Raw genomic sequence first — 22,106 nt, forward strand, 5'->3', positions numbered from 1 at the left:
AATGTTGGTGGGCCTTGAGGACTGGGTTGGGGATCACTGGTTTAACTTTCCAGAACCAGTTGATCTATCCTCCAAAATTGTGCATTTGAATACACCTAAAACTCAACTTTACAACAAGGTTAGATGGAGGTCTAACCCCAAATCAAACAAATAATAACTCTGAAAAATTTTTAAGTAACTACTTGGCTAGCATCTGCTCTGCCGTACTCAATAGATGCTCAACTTTGATGTTGATTTGCTCAATACATTCTTTAATGTTTCTAATCTCCTCAAGAAGATCATGCACAGTTGGTTGCCTTGTTTCATTACTATTGGAATCTTGGGATGTTGGAGAATTTTGTGGCAGAACAGGGTTAACATGGATTGTTATGCTCTCCTCCTCTGCAGATGTAACGGTATCCTATAGTGTTTTAGATTAAACAAGACAGAAAAAAACAATGTTAGTATTGTTTTAGAAAATATGTTTGCAGGCTAGGTTCACACTAGGGCACACTACGGTTTGTTAATACGGTTCCCGGATACGGTTTGCAGCAAGGGGGGGGTGTAATGGTGGCGCCCACATGCAACCGTATCTGGGAACCGTATTCAATAAAATACAATGTGTCGGCCGGAGTGAAACGCAGGCTCCGGTCGGCTGCGTTTTCACCCGTATGCGGTTTCCCGACAACATTTTTTCCAGCGGTCGGGAAAACGCATACGGGTGAAAACTAAGCCGACCGGAGGCTGCGTTTCACTCCGGCCGGCACATTGAAATGTATCGAATATAGTTCACGGATATGGTTGCATGCGGGCGCTGCGATTCCCCCCTCCCCCCCCCCCCCTGCAAACCGTATGCCGGAACCATATTAACACACCGTAGTGTGAACCCAGCCTTACTCTAAATCAAAAAAGGAAACACATAATTGGCCCAGATTAATAAAGCTGTGTGAGAGTAATAATGGAGTGAATTTCACCCAACAAACAAACACAGCTCACCTTTCCCCTTAACTCAGCTCCTTTGCTGAGCTGTGATTGGTTGCTTTGCAATAATTCATCAACTTTTTATCTACAACAGCTTGAGAAATCTGGACAATTAACTGAGTAAACCAAAGGAATTAACTTACAAGTATGGAAGATGATTGCATACTCTCTAATTCTCTAGATTCATCCGGGACTTCTTCACCTGGTTCCTGGAATGTGATGTCATGTGTTTCTAGAAATAGGGAAAAAAGAGAATTTGCTCTCATTTATTAGACGCTAAGGCATACATGAGTTATTTAGTTAGTCATTATATTAACTAGATGATTGAGCTTGTAATAGTATATTCCTTTGTTTATATGTTTTTTTATTTTTTATTTAAATTTAATAAATACACTTAAAGTTAAATCATATTTATTATCATTGAGTTAAAGGGTTAATTGAGACAGCAGGTATGTAAGGCTGGCATCCCAATACATTGGGGGAGATTTATTAATCAGCTTAAAACTCTTCTTGGATGTTTTTTTTCTTAGCATCCAATCACAGTTCAATTATCTGATGGATAAATCTCCCTTTTTGTAGTTAAAATTGCTGCCTATGGTTTGTAAGGGGGTGGAGATATAGTGAGATATAGTTTAACAGCAGCGGAGGAGATCCAGGGTAGGAGAAGGAGCAGTGCCAAATTTGATCAGAAAACAGAGTGCCTACAGCAATTGCCAAACTCCAACTGGCAGCATGACCAGACAGCCAAAGACAGTGTGGTCAGACTTGGAGATGTAGTTTGACGGCTGCTGCAGAGCTCCAGAGGAGGTCAAGTTGCTCTACCGCCTTTTAAAAAAAAATAGGTGCCTTCAGCAGTAGAAAAACTACAACACCCAGCATGGACAGACCAACAAAGGTTGACTGGGCATACTGGGAGATGTTGTTTGTCTGCTGAGGAGGTGATCCTGGCCTGGGGAATGAGCTGTGCCTTTGATTTTGAGCAAACATGGTGCCTCCAGCAGTTCCTAAACTACAACTCCCAGCACAGCCAGACAGACAAAGGCAGTGTGGTCAGACTTGAAGAAGTAGGTTGACAGGTGATCAAGAGCTCCAGGGTTGGGGATTTAGGTCTCAAGCATTTAGAATCAATCTGGGTGCCTTCAGCTGTTGGCCAAGTTTAGAACACAGCCTAAACGGTCTGCCAAAGGCTGTATGGGCATGCTTTGAGATAAGAGCCGAGACATTTTAGCCAGAACCAAAAGCCTTCAGGAACAATGAACCAGCAAATTGCGAAGAAGGGGGTAATCATGGAGAGGGCGCCTAAAGTACCACCCCAACATACGTGCAGATTGACCTGCAAGTGGCACACATACCAGGGAGGATGCTATCCCAGTTCCATGCCCTGGGACTGCAGATCTCTTGTCGATGAGGAGGATTCGGAGCTGTATTTGGCGGACTCTTCTCTCCTCCGCTGCTAGTCTCTTCACGATGCAAGTCGTGATTGCGCTATTCCATTGTCATGTGACAAACACACAGGCAGACCACTGCGGTTCTGTTGGGCAAACAAGCAGTGGCTGCTTGGGACTCTAAGCGATGGCGGCGGCGGAATGAGTAAAACATGACCAGAAATGAGTAAAACGTAACCATATTAAACGCCAGACACATCACTGTTACAGCCGAGGCCCCCGACCGCAGGCCCTGTATTCTTGATCATCGCAATCCACAGGGCAAAAGGGAATGCTGTCTTTGGTTCCCCTGAAGGCCAGGGTCCGACCCAGCTGTCCCTTTTGACCCGCGTATAAGACGGACCTGCCTCCGCACTGTCCTCAGGCAATGTTCGCAAAGTAATTTCAATAATGAAGGTGGGGGAGACGTGGCCATTGCTCTTGAATATAGTCTGCGTGAGCAGACCATAAACAGGCAATGGCCAGTGTTTGGTCCCCGACATTTGCATGTTTCCAGCTAGGGTGTTTTCTTAATTATCTTGTCCCCTTGAACAGTGTTATATAGCCTAACTAATTACGCAGAAGAGCTACTCACTTTGCTTGCTGCTGTTCGCCGGGGCTGGGTGTACCGCGTGACTGTGGACGGAGCCTGGATTTGGCACCTAGTTCTCCTCACTGCGCGGTTTGGACTGCGCATGCGCCGTATAACGTTCCCCAGGTTACCAAGTCGGCCCACATGCTGCATATTTTCTGCTGAAGTGTGAGGTTTATTTGTTTGTTACCTTACATTCTTCGTCAATACCTGTTAAATAAGTTATTTTTAGTTTGAAATTGGCCTTTCTAAATAGGTAAGCAAAAAAAAGATGGAACATTGGAAGGCGTGGTTTAAAATTTTTCTGAAATGTAGACACACATGGTTTGTGAGCTAAAATTGAATAAAAATTTGATATTTCAAGCACAGCTTTGGTATAATTAAAGGTAGGCACATATTTAAAATATAAACTAAATAAAGATGCAAGAAAGTGGATTGCCCCTTTCACTAATATCTGGCGTCCAGCTTCAGTTATCTCTGGCGCAACGTCCAAGTGACAGATAGGGGCAACCTATCCAAATTTAGTAAATTAGTACGTGCAAAGACAGGCGGCGTCCAAATTGGAGACATCGCCTGAAGAGATTTGCAACTTGTTTCGTTCCACCCCTCTGTGCCAGATAAAGGTTAAGTGCCTAATAGGACAAGAACCCATTTTTCACAATGGTTCGCCAGAGGCAAAAAGAGACCCAGGCCATTTCCAGATTTTGCCCTCCAGGGAAACATGTCAGCTACTTTAAAAAAAAAAAAGAAATTAGAAATATAGATAGATAGACAGATAGATAGAGAGAGAGATAGAGAATTAAATGGGTGATCCGCAGCTCAAAAAGATAACTGGGTGTACAGGGTGGCAAATGCTAGAGGAAAGTTTGCTGGAGCACATCCAAAATAGTTTCAAGTGATTTTAGACCATCACAATCTATGTTTCAGCCAGCCATGCGTTAAAAAGGCAGCATGGGCGTCTGAAAGCTACCAATTGTGATGTACTCAAACCACTTTAAACTACTTTTTGGTGCTGCAGCAAATATGTTTGGGGCTAGATAGATAGATAGATAGTTTGATAAATAGAGAGATAGATAGATAGTTGGGTAAATATTAGAGAGTGAATGACAGATATATAGATAATGAAAGAACTGCCCATGGTCAGAAGCTTAAAGGGGCACTATTATTTAAACAAATTTTTGCTATTGCACTCCTTATGGTAAATTAAAAAAAAATATTATTTAGGTTGTTTAAAAGAAATGAATTTTGCTAGGTTTTGGAGCACATTTTCCCCATCTCATACACAGATTTAGGACCAGGTCCAAACACAGGAAGTGCAGCCTGGAGTGCTGAGGTGGGGGTGTTCAGCTTCATCCACTCATAGCTCTTCTCAGACATGAGACACAATAATGCCCTTCCCCCCTCAGCACTCCAGGCTGAACTTCCTGTGTTGGGACCTGGTCCTAAATCTGTGTATGAGATGGGGGAAAAGGTGCTCTTAAGCTTTTTTAAGTACAGATAAAACATAGAAAACTTATTTTTTATTAAACAAAGTATATTAGAAATATTTTTCAGTTAACATAAGGAGTACAATAGCAAAATTGTGTTTTAATGAGAGTGCCCATTTAAACTTTTTCCTATTTAAAAAAGTGACAACATCAGTAGATTAGGTTAGTGCTTGTATTGGACAAAGTTACACTAATACTTACTCTAAAAGCTAAGAAAAAATCTGTCCACTGTCTCCTAGGAAACATTCCAGCCTTGCTGTATCCCAGCATCATCCCTTTGGACATGAACACACATGATTGACAGGCGTGCATTGCCTCCAGATGTAGCCAAAATAAAACTATAAGCAGGCCTGGTCAGCCTTTAATCGGCTTGGGAGTAGTATTTTTGCCACACTAAAAACGTGAAAAAATTGGTTCATGATGAGGTACTGAGTCAATTAAATCATTTGGAAATTAGTTAGTAGAGACGACAGGGACCCTTTAAATCTTGGGCAAAATACAGAGATTGATTGCTTTAAAAAATAAAGCGATCTGAAAAGGAAAGCTAAAATAGGAATGTGAAGTTAGCAAGATATATAGATATAATGGGAAAGGGTAGGTTTACAAATGGAAGTCTTGCTTAGATGTGGATTTACAGCACTCCTACAATCAGTAGGCCAACACACGCGTGTCTGCTCAAGATCTGTATGTATCAAAGCTCTGATGTCTACACATCACCCTCCACCCAGGTTTATCACAGTGTATTTATGTATCTGACTGTACTGATGTTTGTCTTTCTTGATTTATAGTGCTATTTTTGTTACAGCAGTTAAATAAAATGTATGCTTTAAAGGTAAATGTATGCAACATATCTGTCATGTAAGGTTTTTTTTTGCGCCAAAATAAAAAACTTCTTAAAGGCATTACTACCATTGTTTCCTTTATTTTTAGGAAAATAATGGATATACTACCAAACCTAGTTAATAATATTGTACTGCTAAGACAGCAAAGAGAGAGGAACGTACTTCGAAGAAGGCCACGTACTTTTAGAGATCACCTTCATTTTGACAATCTGTTAGAGGAAGAAATCCACCGGCATTTTCGTCTTAATAAAACAGCAATCTTAGAACTTTACAGTAAACTAGAGAACGCCTTATAGAGACACACCAATAGGTCCCAGTCTGTTTCTGGATTAACAAAAATCCTAAATGTAATTTATTTTATGTCCTCTGGCTTGTTTCAACATGTGTCATCGGATCGTTTCGGAATTAGTCAGCCTTCGTTTAGTAGATTTCTAAAAATTGTTCTAAAGGCAATGCTTAACGTAGCCAAAGATTATATCAAATTTCCAGCCAGTATGGAGGAAATCCAAGCCATCAAGGAGCAATTTTACAACATTGCTGGTTTCCCCAATGTCCTAGGAGCCATTGATTGTACACATGTGGCCCTTGTACCACCTGCAGACTCAGAACACGTTTACCGCAACCGTAAAATGTACAGGTCCATTAACGTTCAAGTGTTAGTTGGTCCAAATTTGCAAATCCTGGACATAGTACCTAATTACCCAGGCTCGTGCCATGATTCATTTATTCTACAAGGCACGGAATTATTCAGAAGGTTTCAAAGAGGAGACTATGGCGATAGTCTTATTCTTGGTGAGTTTAACTATTAAATTGAATAAAGGATAACCAGCTATGTCAATTAAGTATTGCTCACATATGCGAGTGGGCCCGTGATTCTTTCAAAGGGCAGTGGGCCCCCTCACTCACCTGGTCCCTCTGCAGCTGACCCGCTTTAACTGGTGGTCTGTCCGCCCCTGGATATTACCTAGATAAATATGGCATAGATAGACCATGAAAAGATCAATAAATATGAGATAGATAGATATTAGAAAGATAGCAAGATAGATAGGAGATAGAAAGCTAGATAGATTGAAGGTTAAGATATGGATAGATAGCTTGAGAAATAGATATGAGATAGATAGATATGAGATTGAACAATATGAGATAGATAACATAGAGATAGTTCAGATACAGATAGATATGATATAGATTGCTAGATAGATAGCTAGATAGATAGATATTAGATAGATAGATCGATACATATGAGATAGATAGCTAGATAGATAGATAGATAGATAGATAGATAGATAGATAGATATGAGATAAATAGCTAGATACATAGATAGCTAGATACAGTTAGATATGAGATTAGAGCGAGAGATAGATATGACATAGATACATAGATAGTTTGATAGATCATAAGATATAGGATAAGAAAAAGTTGTCCAACACTTGGCACGCGTTCAAACCTGTTCAAATATGTTTATTAGTCAAATGTTAGCCAAAAACGCTGCGGTAAGGACAACAGTTAAGCGTTTCAGCGGAAGATGTCCACTTTAAAAAGTATGACTAAGGTGCACCTGTTCCGCTGAAATGCATCACTGTTGTCCTTACAGCAGCATTTGCGTCTAATCTTTGAGGAATAATGCTATCGTTTTTACAGCCTGGCAAGTGCTGGACGCCTTGTTCCTTTCCTATTGATGAGTAAGTGTTGGTCCACACGTATCCGAGACACGGCGGAGTGTGTTGGTGAGCTGAATGTAGCTGTTTCTTCCTTTAGATCATTAGATAGATCAAAAGGAGATAAAAAGATTGATAGATGCATAGATAGATTTGAGCTAGCTCGAGAAATATTAAGATATGAGATAGATATGAGATCGAAAGATAATTAGATAGATAGATCAATAGATAGATCGATAGATAGATAGAAATGAGAGATCAATATAGCAACATAGATAGACATGAACTTGATAGAAAGATAGCTAGATATATAGATAAGATAGAAAGATAGATAGGCCATAGATCTGTGTTTTCAAACCAGGGTTGCTCCAGATGTTGCAAAAATACAACTACACTCATGTCTGGCCAGTAGTTTGGAAACAGCTGGAGGCACCATGGTAGGAAAACACTGATCATATGCCCAATCTTCCTTTCTATTTCATTGTTTAACAACCAGTTGTGTCTACATATGTGTTGCAATACTACAAATCCCAGCATGCCTGGTCAGTAGTTTTTGAAAAGCTGGAGTCACCATGGTAAGGAAACACTGATCTTATGTCCAGTCTACCTTTCTATCTCAGTGTTTTAAAATAATTTTGTATTTAAATATAAGGTTATTCTGTGTATTTTAAATTTTAAAGTGTAAACTTTCTATATATAGGGGACAATGGATACCGCTTGTCAAGTTGGTTGATGACACCATACCTCAATCCACGGACTCCGGCAGAACAGCGATACAATCTGGCTCACAAAAATACGCGCTCAATTGTGGAGCGGACATTTGGCATTTTAAAAAGTCGCTTCAGATGCTTGGATGTTAGTGGTGGAGCTCTGTTATATAAACCCAAGATCGTGTGTCAAATTATTATTGCCTGTGCCATTTTACACAACATTGCGAATAAGCACAACATTGAAACCCCCTTGGCAGATGATCTAAGGGCTGAAATTCAAATTAATTTGGATCAGAATATTCCCGCAGATAATGCTGGCCAGTTGTTAAGGCAGCACATAACAAATCAATATTTTGCGTAATATTGTTAAGTTGTAAAATATTGTTAAAAACGCAATGATCTGTTACATATATTGTATATGAGTTTTTACAATTTTGCACTTGTTTTTTAAAAGTAAGGAAAAAAAGGAACAATGTAATAAATTTGTTTTGGTTTAAAGCAACATTTGGGTGTTTGTCATTCTAAATGTTCAAAACTTGAAAAAACGTTCAAAATTTTTTTTTTCCCTTCTCCTCTGAGTTGTAAAAAATCCACAATAATTTTTCAAATTCGGGTTAAAAATCTTAATACATAGGTTGGAAAGCTCAGAAATGTGGGGTTATGCCCCTTTTTTGAGTTCTGTAGAATCCAAATCGGGTCTTTCGGGAAATTTTGTCGCAGTTTGTCGCAGACTGTCGCACGATGTCTGCGACATGTCGCAGACAAAGATGCGACAAAAAAAATATCGAGAAAAGTAGTCGGGTTTACAATAGTAAATGAGGGCCATTATATTGATTATTGTAAAAAGGGCAATTCTAAGGGAGTGGATATGCTCTGTACTACCCACTGTGTCTTTTGTCATCTCTCAAAGTAGAAACAAGCTTTTTCTAGAAAAGTTGAAGTAGAAAGGAGTAGAAAGACATGTAGATTTGAAAGCCAAATCATTCTTCTATAAATGAGAACAATTTACTACTATATGCCTTAGTTTTCATGATACACGCTCAGTTATACCTTTTAGAGACATGGAATGGTAGCTTACCAAGTATATGGGAGACACTCTCTGAAAACTGAAGATACCCCCATGCATGGGGTACAAAATACTACTGTGTTGTTTACTGGCTCTGTATTCGTAGAAGACTGTAACCACATTTTGCAAAATGTTGTTTGTGGCTTATATTTGTCTATTCCTTTACATATTTCACTTGTATTATTTGCAGAAGGAGGTCCTAACCCTAACAAATAAAAAAGTATGTTCTGTAGTTAGTAATCATTTTGTCTCACCCTGTACACTAGAGAAAGATGATTTGTCCTGAAGGTCCATAAATCCTGAGCCAAATAAATGGTTAATTACTTCACCAAGGGCTGCTGTAAATCTAATGAGAGCTTTTAGTGAGCCAATCAATTTAGATGCAAACCAGGAAATAACATGTTTGATTTTATTTTGGTAATCATGATGATCAGAGGAATATATCTGCATAATTTGTCTTGATATAGTCTTTGCATATTGTGCATGCAAAAGCTATGTAGCACTTTGAAAAGGAATATGTAAAAGATACTTAGCTGTTAATAATGACTCAGCTAAAAGTCGGTAACAGTAATATAGATTTTCCTTAAGGAAATATATGTTAGAGAGTATTAGAACAACAAATGTTAAAAGGGTACTCCACTGCTCAGCATTCGGAACACAATGTTCCGAATGCTTAGAGCCGTCGTGCCCCCACCATAGACTTGCATTGAGAGGGTGAGGCCATTTCATCAAGAGCCCCCCGGCGCCGGCTCTAAGCATTTGGACTACCCGTTTAACACTTTGTATCAAAATTATGCATCTGAAAACAGTACCTGTACAGGAGAGGAGGTAGCAGTCTCAGTTCTCAGGTCTGTCTTCATAAGCTGCCCCACGAGTAAGGCTGGGTTCACACTACGTTTTCTCCCATACGGGAGCGCATACGGCAGGGGGGAGCTAAATCCTCGCGCTCCCGTATGCCTTCGTATGCGCTCCCGTATGTCATTCATTTCAATGAGCCGGCCGGAGTGAAACGTTCGGTCCGGTCGGCTCATTTTTGTGCCGTATGCGCTTTTCCCCCGGACCTAAAACTGTGGTCAACCACGGTTTGAGGTCCGGTCGTAAAAGCGCATACGGCGCAAAAATGAGCCGACCGGACCGAACGTTTCACTCCGGCCGGCTCATTGAAATGAATGACACACGGGAGTGCATACAAAGGCATACGGGAGCGCGAGGTTTTAGCTCCCCCCTGCCGTATGCGCTCCCGTATGGGAGAAAACGTAGTGTGAACCCACCCTAAGCTGGTTTTAATAGAACTAGTATAATATATATATATATATATATATATATATATATATATATAAGTGTGTGTGTGTGAAATAGGCAAGTCCCAGCTCCTGTATTACTTTGCCCAAAGAAAATCACAAAAAAAATCTGATTCAGGCTGCTCCAATGTTTTTAACACAATTCAGAATGAATTTAATTAGTTCTGAATCCAGTCGCTCATCTCTAGTCCAAAGACTTTTTATCTCATGGATTCTACTTGAGTTTAGGAATGAAATCCTTTCCATGAAATCAGAGACACAGGAATGTACATTACAGGCCCCATTCCAAAAGATGGCCTCTATATTATAGGTCCGCACTACAAGGATCTGTGATATGTAAGTATTGTAAGAAAGCAGCTGATAAATGGTGGATGGGAACTATGGGGAAGATGGATCAAAACCTGTGCCGAGGAAAAGTTGACCAGTTGCCCATAGCAACCAATCAGATCGCTTCTTTCATTTTTCACAGGCCTCTTTAAAAAAGAAAGAAGGGATCTGATTGGTTGCTACGTATCGCTGAGGATTCTTGCCTTAGTGACATAAGACTGGAGTTTTGGTGAGGGATTTGGGAGTGACTGAAGGTTCTGGCGATAAAGTCAATCCTATACTCCAGTTCAGTGTTCTGTGTATTGCTTTCCTGAACCTGATCTCACAGCTGTGTGACCACTGCCACAGAACAGCAGAGAGGAGCTGGAGCTTAGATCAGCCTGTCTGCGGTATGTTGGATACCGCTACACTGTACAAAAAAGACTGCCTTTGGGACTGAACCGGTCAAGTCCGGGTGAGAAACTCATACGTTTATGTTTGTTCAGAGAGCCTGATGTGAAGAAAATGTAAATTAATGTTATATACCACATGCTGCAAGAGGAATGTAAATTACTACAACATATCAAAGACTTCTGAACTGTGACACCTGCCTGGTTGGGTCTGTTCGCTTGCTGGCAAGGCTGTTTAAAGGGTCTCATTCTACAGTGTGTGTGAGGGATCAGTTTAGAAGTTTGTATTGCAAGCTACATTCAGGATGCCTGTGGGATGTCAAGTGTAGTAGTGCCTTCTACGGAGCAGCTGTGTAAGGCTGGGTTCACATTACGTTTTGGCCATACGAGGACCGGATCTGGCTGGGTGATGGGAAAACTGGGCGCATCCGTTTTTTAAGAAAAAAAACATATACTTTTTAAACTTTTCATTCCATTATGAATAAAGTTTCACTTGTTTGATTGGAAGTCCAAGAAAAAAACTGTGCAAAGTCAAAAACCGTAAGGTAAAACCGGATGGAACCGCACACACATACGGTTCTGTACGGTTCCCATTGACTCCCATGTTTCAAAAAAACGTCTACGTTTCAATACAGCTTTCCAACCGGACCAAAAACCGTGGTAGGCTACGGTTTTGGGTATGGGAAAAAGACTGACAAAACCGTACAGGATGCAAAACGGACACAACCGGATGCATCTTTTCGCATATGGTTTTCAATAGAGAATCAATGCATACGGTTTTCAATACGGTTCCGTACGGTTTTCACATTGAAAAGGTATAAGGGAACTGTATTGCAAAAACGTGGTGTGAACCCAGCCGTAGCAATAAATTCAACACAGCTTTAGGACATTACAGCAGATCCTTAGTGATGATATAATATTCAATAAAAGAAATACAATCACTTGTAAATGTGATATCTTCTGTAAATAAAATAAAACAGGATGACAAATAGCATGCTTTCAAGACAACTCGAAGTAAAACAAGTAAATATCTTGGCTTTACAAGGAACTGAATTAAACCTTCAAAACTGTATTTGTGCTATAACAAAAATTCTCTAATACAATTTATTTTTTCTATTTTCTTATTTTAGTGGACTATAGATTCTCCTAATATACTCTGCTTTTATTATGGTGGGCAGCTTTGAGCAGAAGTAATTCTAATAATAGAGCAAATGGTGCTATCCCAGTCTCTGCTTTTACGAGTGCACTTTTTTTTTGGTCTGGATGGTCATCTTTTGTTAAAATGCACATTATGAAGGAGATTTATAACAGGATTTAGAGTTTTTTTTTCTTACAAAAGTCGCACGTGCGCATAAGTAATTTTTTGTGCGACTTTTGTGGGTATGCAAAAAATACCAGTCAGCCTTACCTAAGCAATTTTCAGTTTTCACTTTGCAGTGGTTGGGAACTTATCAAGTACAAAAGTCACTTTCGTAAGCAAAAAAAAAAGTTGCAAACCCCCTTCAAAAAGTCGCAAGTGTAAGCCAGGTCAGACCTGGCTTACAAACTTGCTTTTGACGTTTTCTGTGACTTTTTCCGCAGCTCCACTCCCCGGCATCCACTCACATCTACCACCCATCCGCAAGCTGTTGGGACTACAACTCTTAGCATGTCTTTAATGCAAGGGCATGCTGGGAGTTGTAGTCCTGTAATAGCTAGCGGGTGGGTGGTAGATGAGGCGGGTGGCCGGGAAGCAAAGCTGCGCAAGAAAGTCCCTCCCCGGCCACCCGCCCGCATCTACCACCCACCTGCTAGCTGTTGCAGAACTACAACTCACAGCATGCCTTTACAGTGACAACATGCTGGGAGGTATAGTTACAATAGCTAGCAGCCAGGTGATAGATGCGGTTGGCTGGCCGGGGAGCAGAACCGGCCGGCAGGGATATGAAATTACAGCACTGTAATTTCATATTTCTCTGGTCATCTCCACGACAGCACCCTGAAATTGCCTCCGCCTGATTGGACAGGGAAAAACACTGAGAGGTTAAAAGACCCTCCCCTCCAGTGTTTCTCCCTGTCCCAGTGCGGGAGACGATCCTGCGAGACAGTTTTATTTTTTTTCATGTTTAATCCTACCTACTACTGCTGCGTCCAGGCTTATGCAGAGTGGTGGCGATAGGGAGCGGATCAGGGCACCGGCTTCTCTTCTGCTCTCGTGCTGTTTTGAGTGTCGCACGGGGCCTTCATTCCGGTCCCTTGGAAGTGATCCCTGCTGAGCTGTGCTATGCCAGACGACGACTGACCTCACTTCCGGTATGGTGGGGCCAGTTCCGGCAGGGGCTCCGGTCACAAGGTTGGCGTCTGACATCACTTCCGGTGGGGACAGAGTCACATACGCCAGCCTGCCCTATAGGATTCAGGGGCAGGCAATTCAAGCGCAGGATCACTTTTGGAGCGTAGACAGGGTCCTCTATTAAAGAAGCCTTAGTCTAGAGTCCTCTGCTTCATTTATGCATGTATGCATGGAGCTTCCAGAGCCCAGGATGTCTACTCCAGAGAAAGTCCCAAAGGGTGAGATGCTGCAGAATCTGAGTCCCAGGGGTGAGATGCTGCAGAAGAGTACTGAGGGCTATGTAGTTTTTTCCCAAAGCCTTTCTATCCTTTTCTCCCTTGTTTTATTTCAGGGAGAAAAGGATATTACTGTCCCTAAACCTAAACATACTGAGAGAAAATGTTTATTGTGTAATAAGGACTGTGTTATTTTTTCGAAAAAGCCGATCTGTAAAAAAATGTTGGCAAATTAAATAAGGGAGGAAACCCCTTACCTTATGAGGGAGATTAAGGAGCTTATCCACACAGAGATTCAAGCTGCTAAATCATCTCAGCCTGTGGCTTCTAATTCAGCTGTAGTTAAAGGGGTACTCCGGTGGTCAACGTGTTTTTTAGGTTTTTAACTTACCCTATTTGTTTTGTTTCATTTCTATTCTTGTTGTTTAGCCTACTCTATTTCCGTTCTTTGTTGTCCTATCTTTGTTTCTATTTCCTGTTTCTTGCTGTGCTGAAAATTACAAATCCCAGCATGCCACATGCCTTGCTGGTTTGGGGCGGCTTCTTTTTTTTTTTTTGTTCCGCCCTTCACCCACCCTATTATTTTCCCGGGTCAGCCCCCTTATACACAGCACACTAATATAATAAGCCCTGGTTGGGATACACTGTCATACACACACAGAGGGGAGATAAGGAGCTATGTACTATGGCTTCTCATGCAGAACTCCGGGAGGGGGGAGATGAGGGGGCGTGGCTTATTCCTGTAATGCAGACAGAGAGAAAAAAAAAAGCTCAGACGTCTTGTCCACAAGAGATTTAGAAGATTCAGAACATGGTGGACGACAGTAAAAGAAAATCCTCTGAACTACAGAACTTCCTGCCCAACAAACAGGTAAGAAAAACACATACATGCTGCCAAAACATATAACACATGTATATTGCAAAAAAAAAACTAAACTTACAAAGATGCCATATAGTCAAAAAAATGAACCACCGGAGTACCCCTTTAAGGTTTCTAAAAAATCTAAGGTGATTACTTTTTCTGAAAGTACCGCTCCTCAGGATATTGAAGAAGGAGAAGTAGTTGAATGTCCTGAGGTGGAGGACGTCCTTGGCTTCTGAAAATTCCTGTTTAGTCCAGAGGATATGGAGGAATTAATCTAAGCCATAAGATACACCTTTGGTATAGAAGAGGTTCAGGAGTCTAGAACAATTCAGGAGGAACTTTTTGGAGGGCTGGGAGATAAAAGGATGCTTTCCTTTCCCATCCACAGCAACATTCATAAAATCATTAAGGAAGAATGGTCCAAACCTGAAAAAGGATCCTTTATTCCTAAAGGGATTAAAACACGTTATTCTTTTGATGATCAGGATTCTGTAGATTGGGACACTATCCCTAAAGTAGATATTCCTATTGCTAAGGTGGCAAAACACACTTCTTTACCCTTTGTAGATGTGACCCAGCTCAAAGAACCTATGGACAGAAAAGCTGAAAGTCTTAAAAACTTAGCAAGCTGCTGCAACCCTTCTATGCCCTAGTGTTGCTTCTACTTGTGTTGCTAGAACCCTTGGTGTGTGGCTAGATCAATAACACCTGCATCTTCAAGGTGATAAGCCTCGTGAACAGATTCTTGAATCTCTTCCTCTCCTCAAGATGGTCTCAAATTTTTTATCAGATGCTTCTGCCAAGTCAGATTATCTGCACATACAGATGTATTATCTAACTCCTCAAGACGTGTGTTATGGTTAAAGTCCTGGTCTGGGGATCTAGCATTTAAAACCAAGTTATGTTCACTACACTTTCACGGTCAGTTTGTATTTGGTCCTGAGTTAGATTCTATCTTGGCTAAATTTAGTATCTGATAGTAAAAAAAAGTGAATTCAAGTAGAGAAGACAGACATGGTCGATCATCCACAAATTGTATTTTGATCTAATTGCTTCTCAGCATAAATTCCAAAACTAACAGATTGTTAATATACATTTTGATCAAAAGGTACAAGCCCACTCGCCACGTCAAGGCCACCTATTTAGAGTGGGTCCCTAACGTCCCTAGCATAAAATGGTGTAGCACTTGGCGGCGACCACCATTGCACTCAAACCAGTCCCTGGGCCGCACCTCCCCACAGACACGGCGCAGCTGCAGCAATGGACGCTACACAGCATCACACCAGTGTGAACAAGGTGTAAAAGCTCACTTACCATGTGCTCCCAGTCAAACTGGGAGGCTGCCAGAAATGAAAGGGCCCTGTGTATGTAGCTACCTGCTACTTACATAGGGTTGGGCTGAGGGGGTGGGGCAGAGTGCTGACACAAGTGAAAAAAAAAACAAAAAAGGAGGGGATAGAAAACACAATGTGAATTCAAGTAGAGAAGACAGACATGGCCGCACATCCACAAATTGTATTTTGATCTAATTGCTTCTCAGCACAAATTCAAAAACTAACAGGTTGTTAGTATACATTTTGATCAAATGGTACAAGCCCACTCGCCACGTCAAGGCCACCCATTTAGAGTGGGTCCCTTACGTCCCTAGCATAAAATGGTGTAGCACTGGGTGGCGACCACCACCGCCACAGCACTAGTGCCCACAGCGGGAATGACCTACTGGCAGAGCGGCCCCAATGCCACTCAAACCAGTCCCTGGGCCGCACCTCTTCACAGATACCGGGCCGTGGAAGCAATGGACGCCACACAGCACCACACCAGTGTGAACAAGGTGTAAAAGCTCACTTACCATGTGCTCCCAGTCAAACTGGGGGGCTGCCAGAAATGAAAGGGCCCTGCGTAGGTAGCTACCTGCTACTTATATAGGGTTGGGCTGAGGGGGTGGGGCGGAGTGCTGACACAAGTGAAAAAAACTAAAAAGGAGGGGATAGAAAACAATGTGAATTCATGTAGAGAAGACAGACATGGTCGCACATCCACAAATTGTATTATGACTGGGCTTTTACCTTTTGATCAAAATGTATACTAACAACCTGTTGGTTTTTGAAATTATGCTGAGAAGCAATTAGTTCAAAATACAAAATTGTGGATGTGCGGCCGTATCTGTTTTTTCTACCTGGATTCACATGATAATAAAAAAGGATTTCCTCGGGAGAAAGCAGAACCTAAAAAGAAAACTCCTTTTTGCCTCCTATGCCAACCAGGTCAAGCTTATAGAGGAGGGAAAGGAAAGACAGGACGCTGGCAAATAGCAAAGGTGGCAGAGGTAGAGGATTCATTCTTAATCCCACCCAGCCTGAAAATTCAGTAATGGCGACTATAGATTTAAATGACGCCTATTACCATCTTCCTATTCACAGGGAATCTCAGCAGCTCCTGAAGTTTGCTGTTTCCTGGGGAGGCAGAATCCGTCACTACCAGTTTGTCTTTCTGCCCTTCGGGCTCTCTTCTGACTCCCACATCTTTACAAAACTCTTGTCGGAGGTGGTGTCCCATTCTTATTATTCCCTATCTGAACAACATTCTGGTAGTGGTGGATTCTGTTCCTCTGTTACAAGAGCACATTCACAGGACCATTCAGATTCTTCAGCGCCTGGGCAGGATACTCTATTTAGAAAAATCCGATCTTTCTCCCAGTAAAGTGAAACAATTTTTAGGAGTCCTCTTAAACTCGAATCTTCAACAATCTTTCCTCCCACCAGCAAAGAAGTTGAAGATTCGACAGCTGGTGACAGAGTTTTGTGCAAGGAGGTCTTGCTCATTCTGTTATGCAATGTCCATACTGGGTCACCTGATTTCTTGCACCCCGTCAGTTAGGTGGGCCCAATTTCACTCAAGACTAGTGTTGCTCGCGAATATTCGCAATACGAATTTTATTTGCGAATATCGCATATTCGCGAATTCGAGAATATTCGCGAATATAGCGCTATATATTCGTAATTACAAATATTCGTTTTTTTTTTCACAGTACACATCACAGTGATCACCCCTCTCTGCTTCCAGCTTGTGTGGTGTAAAGAAGGCTCCAATACTACTGTATGAGACTGGTGTGCGAATTTTCGCATATGCGAACATTTGCATATGCAAATATTCGCATATGCGAAATTTCGTTTATGCTAATTTTTGTATATGCTAATTTTCGTATATGTCATTTTTCGCATATGCGAATGTTCGCATATGCGAAAATAAATCGAGAATATTACGAATATGCGAATATTCGCGAATATATGATGAATATTCGTCCATATATTCGCGAATATTCGCGAATTCGAATATGGCCTATGCCGCTCAACACTACTCAAGACCACTACAAAGATGCCTCCTATCAGTGTGGGACAAATTCCAATCTACTCTAGAGAAGAATGTACTTATTCCCATAAATATTTAAAAAAGCTTGGTGGCGCTCCCAGGAAAACCTGAGTCAGGTGGTTCATTGGTTTCAGGAGGATCCCCTGATTATTATGACAGATGCCAGCATTTGGGGGTGGGGAGCCCACACAGTGGATCAGACAGATCAGGGCAGAAATCCTAAAACTTAAGGGAGCTTCTAGCCAAATGGATGTCTCTCCAACACCTAGAACCATCTTGCAGAGGCAGACACATTCTTCTTCACTCCGACAATACCGCAGAAGTATCCTTTATCCGCCATCAAGGGGGTCCCATACACAGTTATCTCCAGTCAATATATAGGAGACATAAAACACAAAGCGCAAGTTGTGATGCCTGATGAAAGGGTTTTAAATGCCCAGAAACGCATTAAATTAATAAAAGATATAACTACTTTCCATACCTCTGACGTTGTCCTTCTGCATACCGGTCATCCAGCAGCGCGATCCAAGCTTCCTTCTCCTGAACTTCTTCCAATCTCCAGTCCATAGTAAAGAACATTTTTTCTTTGGCAGGAGACAGAATCTTATCCATAACAGCTGTACACCTCAGAGGAGTCTAGAATCTACAGGCGGACTTTCTCAGCAGGCAGACCCTAGATCCTGGGGAATGGTGTCTAGCAGAATGGGCTTTCAGAATGATAACAGAAAAATGGAGTATCCCCCAGATCTACTTGTTTGCTACCAGAAAAAACAGGAAAATGGAAAAAAAATATTCCCTCAATCCAAGGGACTATCCAGCAGCGACAAACGCCTTAGTTCAAACATGGAACTTCAGTCTAGCATATGCCTTCCCTCTTATTCCAGTGATTTCCGGGGTCCTACAAAAGCTAAGTCGAGAGAAGTGCACCCTGATCTTAGTTGCTCCATTCTGGCCCAAGAGGGGTGGTTTGCTCTGCTACAGTCCCTGAGCCTGCACAAGCCAATTATGTTCCCTGCTCACCACGACCTGCTCTCTCAGGGACCAGTTCTACACAGAAAGGTTCAGAACCTCAATCATTCAGCATGGATTCTGAAAAGTTCTTGCTACAGAAGAAGGGATTCTCAGATAGAGTGATCAATACCATCTTCGCAAGTCGTGAGCTTTCTTCCTCTAAAATGTACACTAAGATGTGGAAGAAATATGCCTCTTGGTGTGGGTCATCTTTTTCTTTTGATTCTCTTGATATCACTAAAATTCTTGACTTTCTCCAAGATGGGTTTGATCTGGGCCTCTCTCCCAACGCTCAACACTCTTAGGCTAGGTTCAGACTACGGAATTTCCGACAGAAATTCAGTCGTAAAATTTCGTCAGAAATTCTGCTTGCTAAAATGTCTAGTGTAGTGAATGGGTTTCCGTTCACAAATTCACACTTCGGAATTTGTGAAGCGTAAAATCCGCTTAGAAATTTCTGCCTGAAGAAAGGCGGTGCTCTTTCTTCAGGCGGAAATCCGAAGTCTATTGGAGACTGCAGTGTCCGCGCGGTCCTAGCCCGACTGATTCAGCCGGGGCTGGCCGCACTCGGAATCTCCGGGCGGAAATTTTCGGTCTGGAGATTCCGTAGTCTGAACCTAGCCTTAGAGTACAGGTTTCAACCCTAGGTGCCCTCTATCAGACTAAACTGGGAGAAGATATCTGGATATCTAGGTTTATTAAAGCTACGGATAGACTAAGACCCAGAGTTTAAAAAAAAAATCCTCCTTGGAATCTAAATTCGATCCTCTTAGCTTTGAACTGTTAGACTCTATTTCCTTAAAATTTCTTACCATCAAAACAGTGTTCCTAGTATCCATCACTTCAGCCCGTAGAGTTGGGGAAATTCAGGCTCTTTCCATTCAACAACCTTATTTCAGAGTATTAAACGATAAGATTATTTTTAAACTAGACCCAGATTTTATTCCAAAAGTTGCTTCTTCCTTCAACAGGTCTCAAGATATTGTTATGCCATCCTTTTGTGCCCATCCTAGCAATGAGCAAGACCGATCTTTCTTTCAGTTTTTTGGATGTTAGGAGAGCTGTCCTTAACTACATAGAGGTCACCAGTACCTGGAGGAAGGATAAGAACAGTGGGGGAGATTTATCAAAGCCGTCTATGTCCCGCATCAATATAGACCAAACTACAGAGGGTTAGGCTGGTCTATTGTGCGCCTAATTTATCAAAAGGTGCACGGCTCTTGATAAATTCTGGGCACGGACTTCGGGATCTATGCTTTAGATTGAATTTAAACCTGCTCCAGCATGGTCTGACATTTCGGCGTACTTTCAGCTGATGCGACTTGTTGCTGAAAAGTCGCTTTTGATAAATTCAGCACCAATGCATTTTTCTGTCTAAAATAGACCAGAATGCATCATGTTCTAAAAATCCTCTAAAGCAAAAGTCGCAGAAAACTGGCACATATTTAGACTGCGACTTTGTGTGCGACAAATTTAGACAAAAACAGTCTAAATCCTTTGATAAATATCCCCCAATGTTTGTACAATTTGCAGGTCCTAATAGAGGCAAAAAGCCTCCAAGAGCTCCATTTCTAGGTGGATTTGTTTATCCATTTCAGAATCCTATACAGCTAGCAGTCAGGACTCCCCTTCAGAGATTAGGGCTCATTCAACTCGTGTAGTTTCCTTCTCTTGGGCAGAAAAAGCTTCCACCTCGGTGGAACAGATCTGCAAAGCTGCTACTTGGTAAAAATTACATACATTTTCCAAACCTTATAGGCTTGACATAATGTCAGGTCAAGACATGGCATTTGGACGCAAGGGCCTAGGTGCTGTGGTCCCTCAATAATAATTCTTTGGTATTTCTCAGGGTGCTGTCGTGGAGACGACCAGAGAAAGGGTGAATTACACTCACTGATAATTTTTTTCTGGGAAGTCTCCACAACAGCAATCATACATCCCTCTCTTTGGTGATAATTTTTGTGCTTTTTTTAGTTACCACTTTTTTTTCCCTTTTCTACTCGGTGTTCTTTATAAATAAACTGGAGGGGAGAGGAAGGGGAAGGTCTTTTTACCTCTGTGTTTTTCCTTGTCTAATCAGGCGGAGGCAATCTCAAGGTGCTGTCGTGGAGACTTCCCAGAAAACAAATTATCAGTGAGTATAATTCACCCTTTCTGGGCAGATCTGTGATTGGGCCAGACCTCCTGGCCAATCACTGCTGACAGAGGGAAATATGAAGTTACAGTGCCGTAACTTCATTTTCCCCGCTGGGAAGCCAGGGAGCGGAGCACAAGTCGCCCGCTTCCCTGGCTTTCTTGTCACCCGAGCCGTAGGACTACAAATCCCAGCATGTCCTTATTGTAAGGACATGCTGGGAGTTGTAGTGGTGCGGCACGGGCGGGCGGAAGATGTGCGGGAGGGTGACAAGTTTGTTACCCGCCCACACATCTCCCACCCGTGCCGCAGGACTACAACTGCCAGCATGCTCTTACAACAAGAACATGCTGGGAGTTGTTGTCATGCGGGGGGGGGGGGGGGATGGGCAGTTGACAAGCTTGGGATTATTTAGGCTAGGGGGGGCCAGTAACAATGGTCCTCGCCCATCCTGGTAATGTCAGGCTGTTGCTGCTTGGTTGGCATCTGGCTGATACTGAAAATAGGGGGAACCTTATGCATTTTTTTTTATAAATAATACATGTGTGGTTCCCCTGATTTTCATTTTCAGCCAGATACCAACCAAGCAGCAACAGCCTGACGTTACCAGGGTGGGCAAGGACCATTGTTACTGGCCCTCCCAAGCCTAGCTGACGCTAAGCCCCGGCTTAGTAATGGACTGCGCCTATAGGACAGCTTCCACTACTAAGCCTGTAAAGTAAATACATTAAAAAAAACACAACACGTTTATAATTCTTTTGTTTAAAAAAAAAAAACACTCCCCCACAAGCCCTCGTTAACCATTATATTAATATTAAACAAAAAAAACAAAAAACGCTGGTCATTGTAGTTCACCGAATCTGAAGTAGTCCACATTTCACATATAGTCCCCATGGCACATTTTATTCATTTATTGGTTTTTGGTCATTTATTGGTTTTTGCTTATGTGTGCTAAAAATGGTATTCTAAAGTGATTTATTGTTTTTTGCTTATGTGAGCCAAATTTATCAACCCCCTGTGATAGTATAATAAATATAGTAACATAGTAACACAGTTCATAAGGTTGAAAAAAGACCAGAGTCCATCAAGTTTAACCTATAACCCTACTGATGCCCTACTGAGTTGATCCAGAGGAAGGCAAAAAAAAACTCATACTAGAGGTAAAAATTCCTTCCCGACTCCAAATATGGCAATCAGAATAGATCCCTGGATCAATCTTCTTTCCCTATAGATCTAGAATCCATAACCTGCAATGTTATTATTCTCCAAAAATGCATCCAGACCCCTTTTAAATTCTTTTACCAAATTAACCATGACCACCTCCTCAGGCAGAGAATTCCAAAGTCTCACTGCTCGTACAGTAAAAACCCCCGTCTGTGCTGGTGTAGAAACCTTCTTTCCTCTAGACTTAGAGGATGCCCCC

General features: G+C 41.7%; 1 protein-coding gene and 1 long non-coding RNA gene across 2 annotated transcripts; one reads left to right on the forward strand and one right to left on the reverse strand.

Moving 5' to 3' along the window:
* Positions 1-245: 245 nt before the first annotated feature.
* On the reverse strand, positions 246-3,130 carry LOC130310477 (uncharacterized). Its single transcript, XR_008858994.1, has 3 exons — positions 2,980-3,130; positions 1,104-1,192; positions 246-400 (listed from the first exon to the last, which is right to left on the reverse strand). It is a non-coding gene; the product is annotated as an uncharacterized LOC130310477 (long non-coding RNA).
* A 2,627-nt stretch (positions 3,131-5,757) lies between these two features.
* On the forward strand, positions 5,758-8,035 carry LOC130273101 (putative nuclease HARBI1). Its single transcript, XM_056519400.1, has 2 exons — positions 5,758-6,097; positions 7,665-8,035. The coding sequence occupies exons 1-2, from the start codon at positions 5,758-5,760 to the stop codon at positions 8,033-8,035; spliced, it is 711 nt and encodes a 236-aa protein (XP_056375375.1).
* The last annotated feature ends 14,071 nt before the right edge of the window (positions 8,036-22,106 follow it).

Source organism: Hyla sarda, chromosome 1, assembly GCF_029499605.1.
Source record: "Hyla sarda isolate aHylSar1 chromosome 1, aHylSar1.hap1, whole genome shotgun sequence".
NCBI classification, from domain to species: Eukaryota; Metazoa; Chordata; class Amphibia; order Anura; family Hylidae; genus Hyla; species Hyla sarda.

Excerpts from the sequence above, each read along its gene's own strand:
- LOC130273101 (XM_056519400.1), top strand. The coding sequence starts at position 5,758 with ATGCTTAACGTAGCCAAAGATTATATCAAATTTCCAGCCAGTATGGAG. Across the intron at positions 6,098-7,664 it reads TGGCGATAGTCTTATTCTTG|GGGACAATGGATACCGCTTG; the intron begins GTGAGTTTAACT and ends TTCTATATATAG.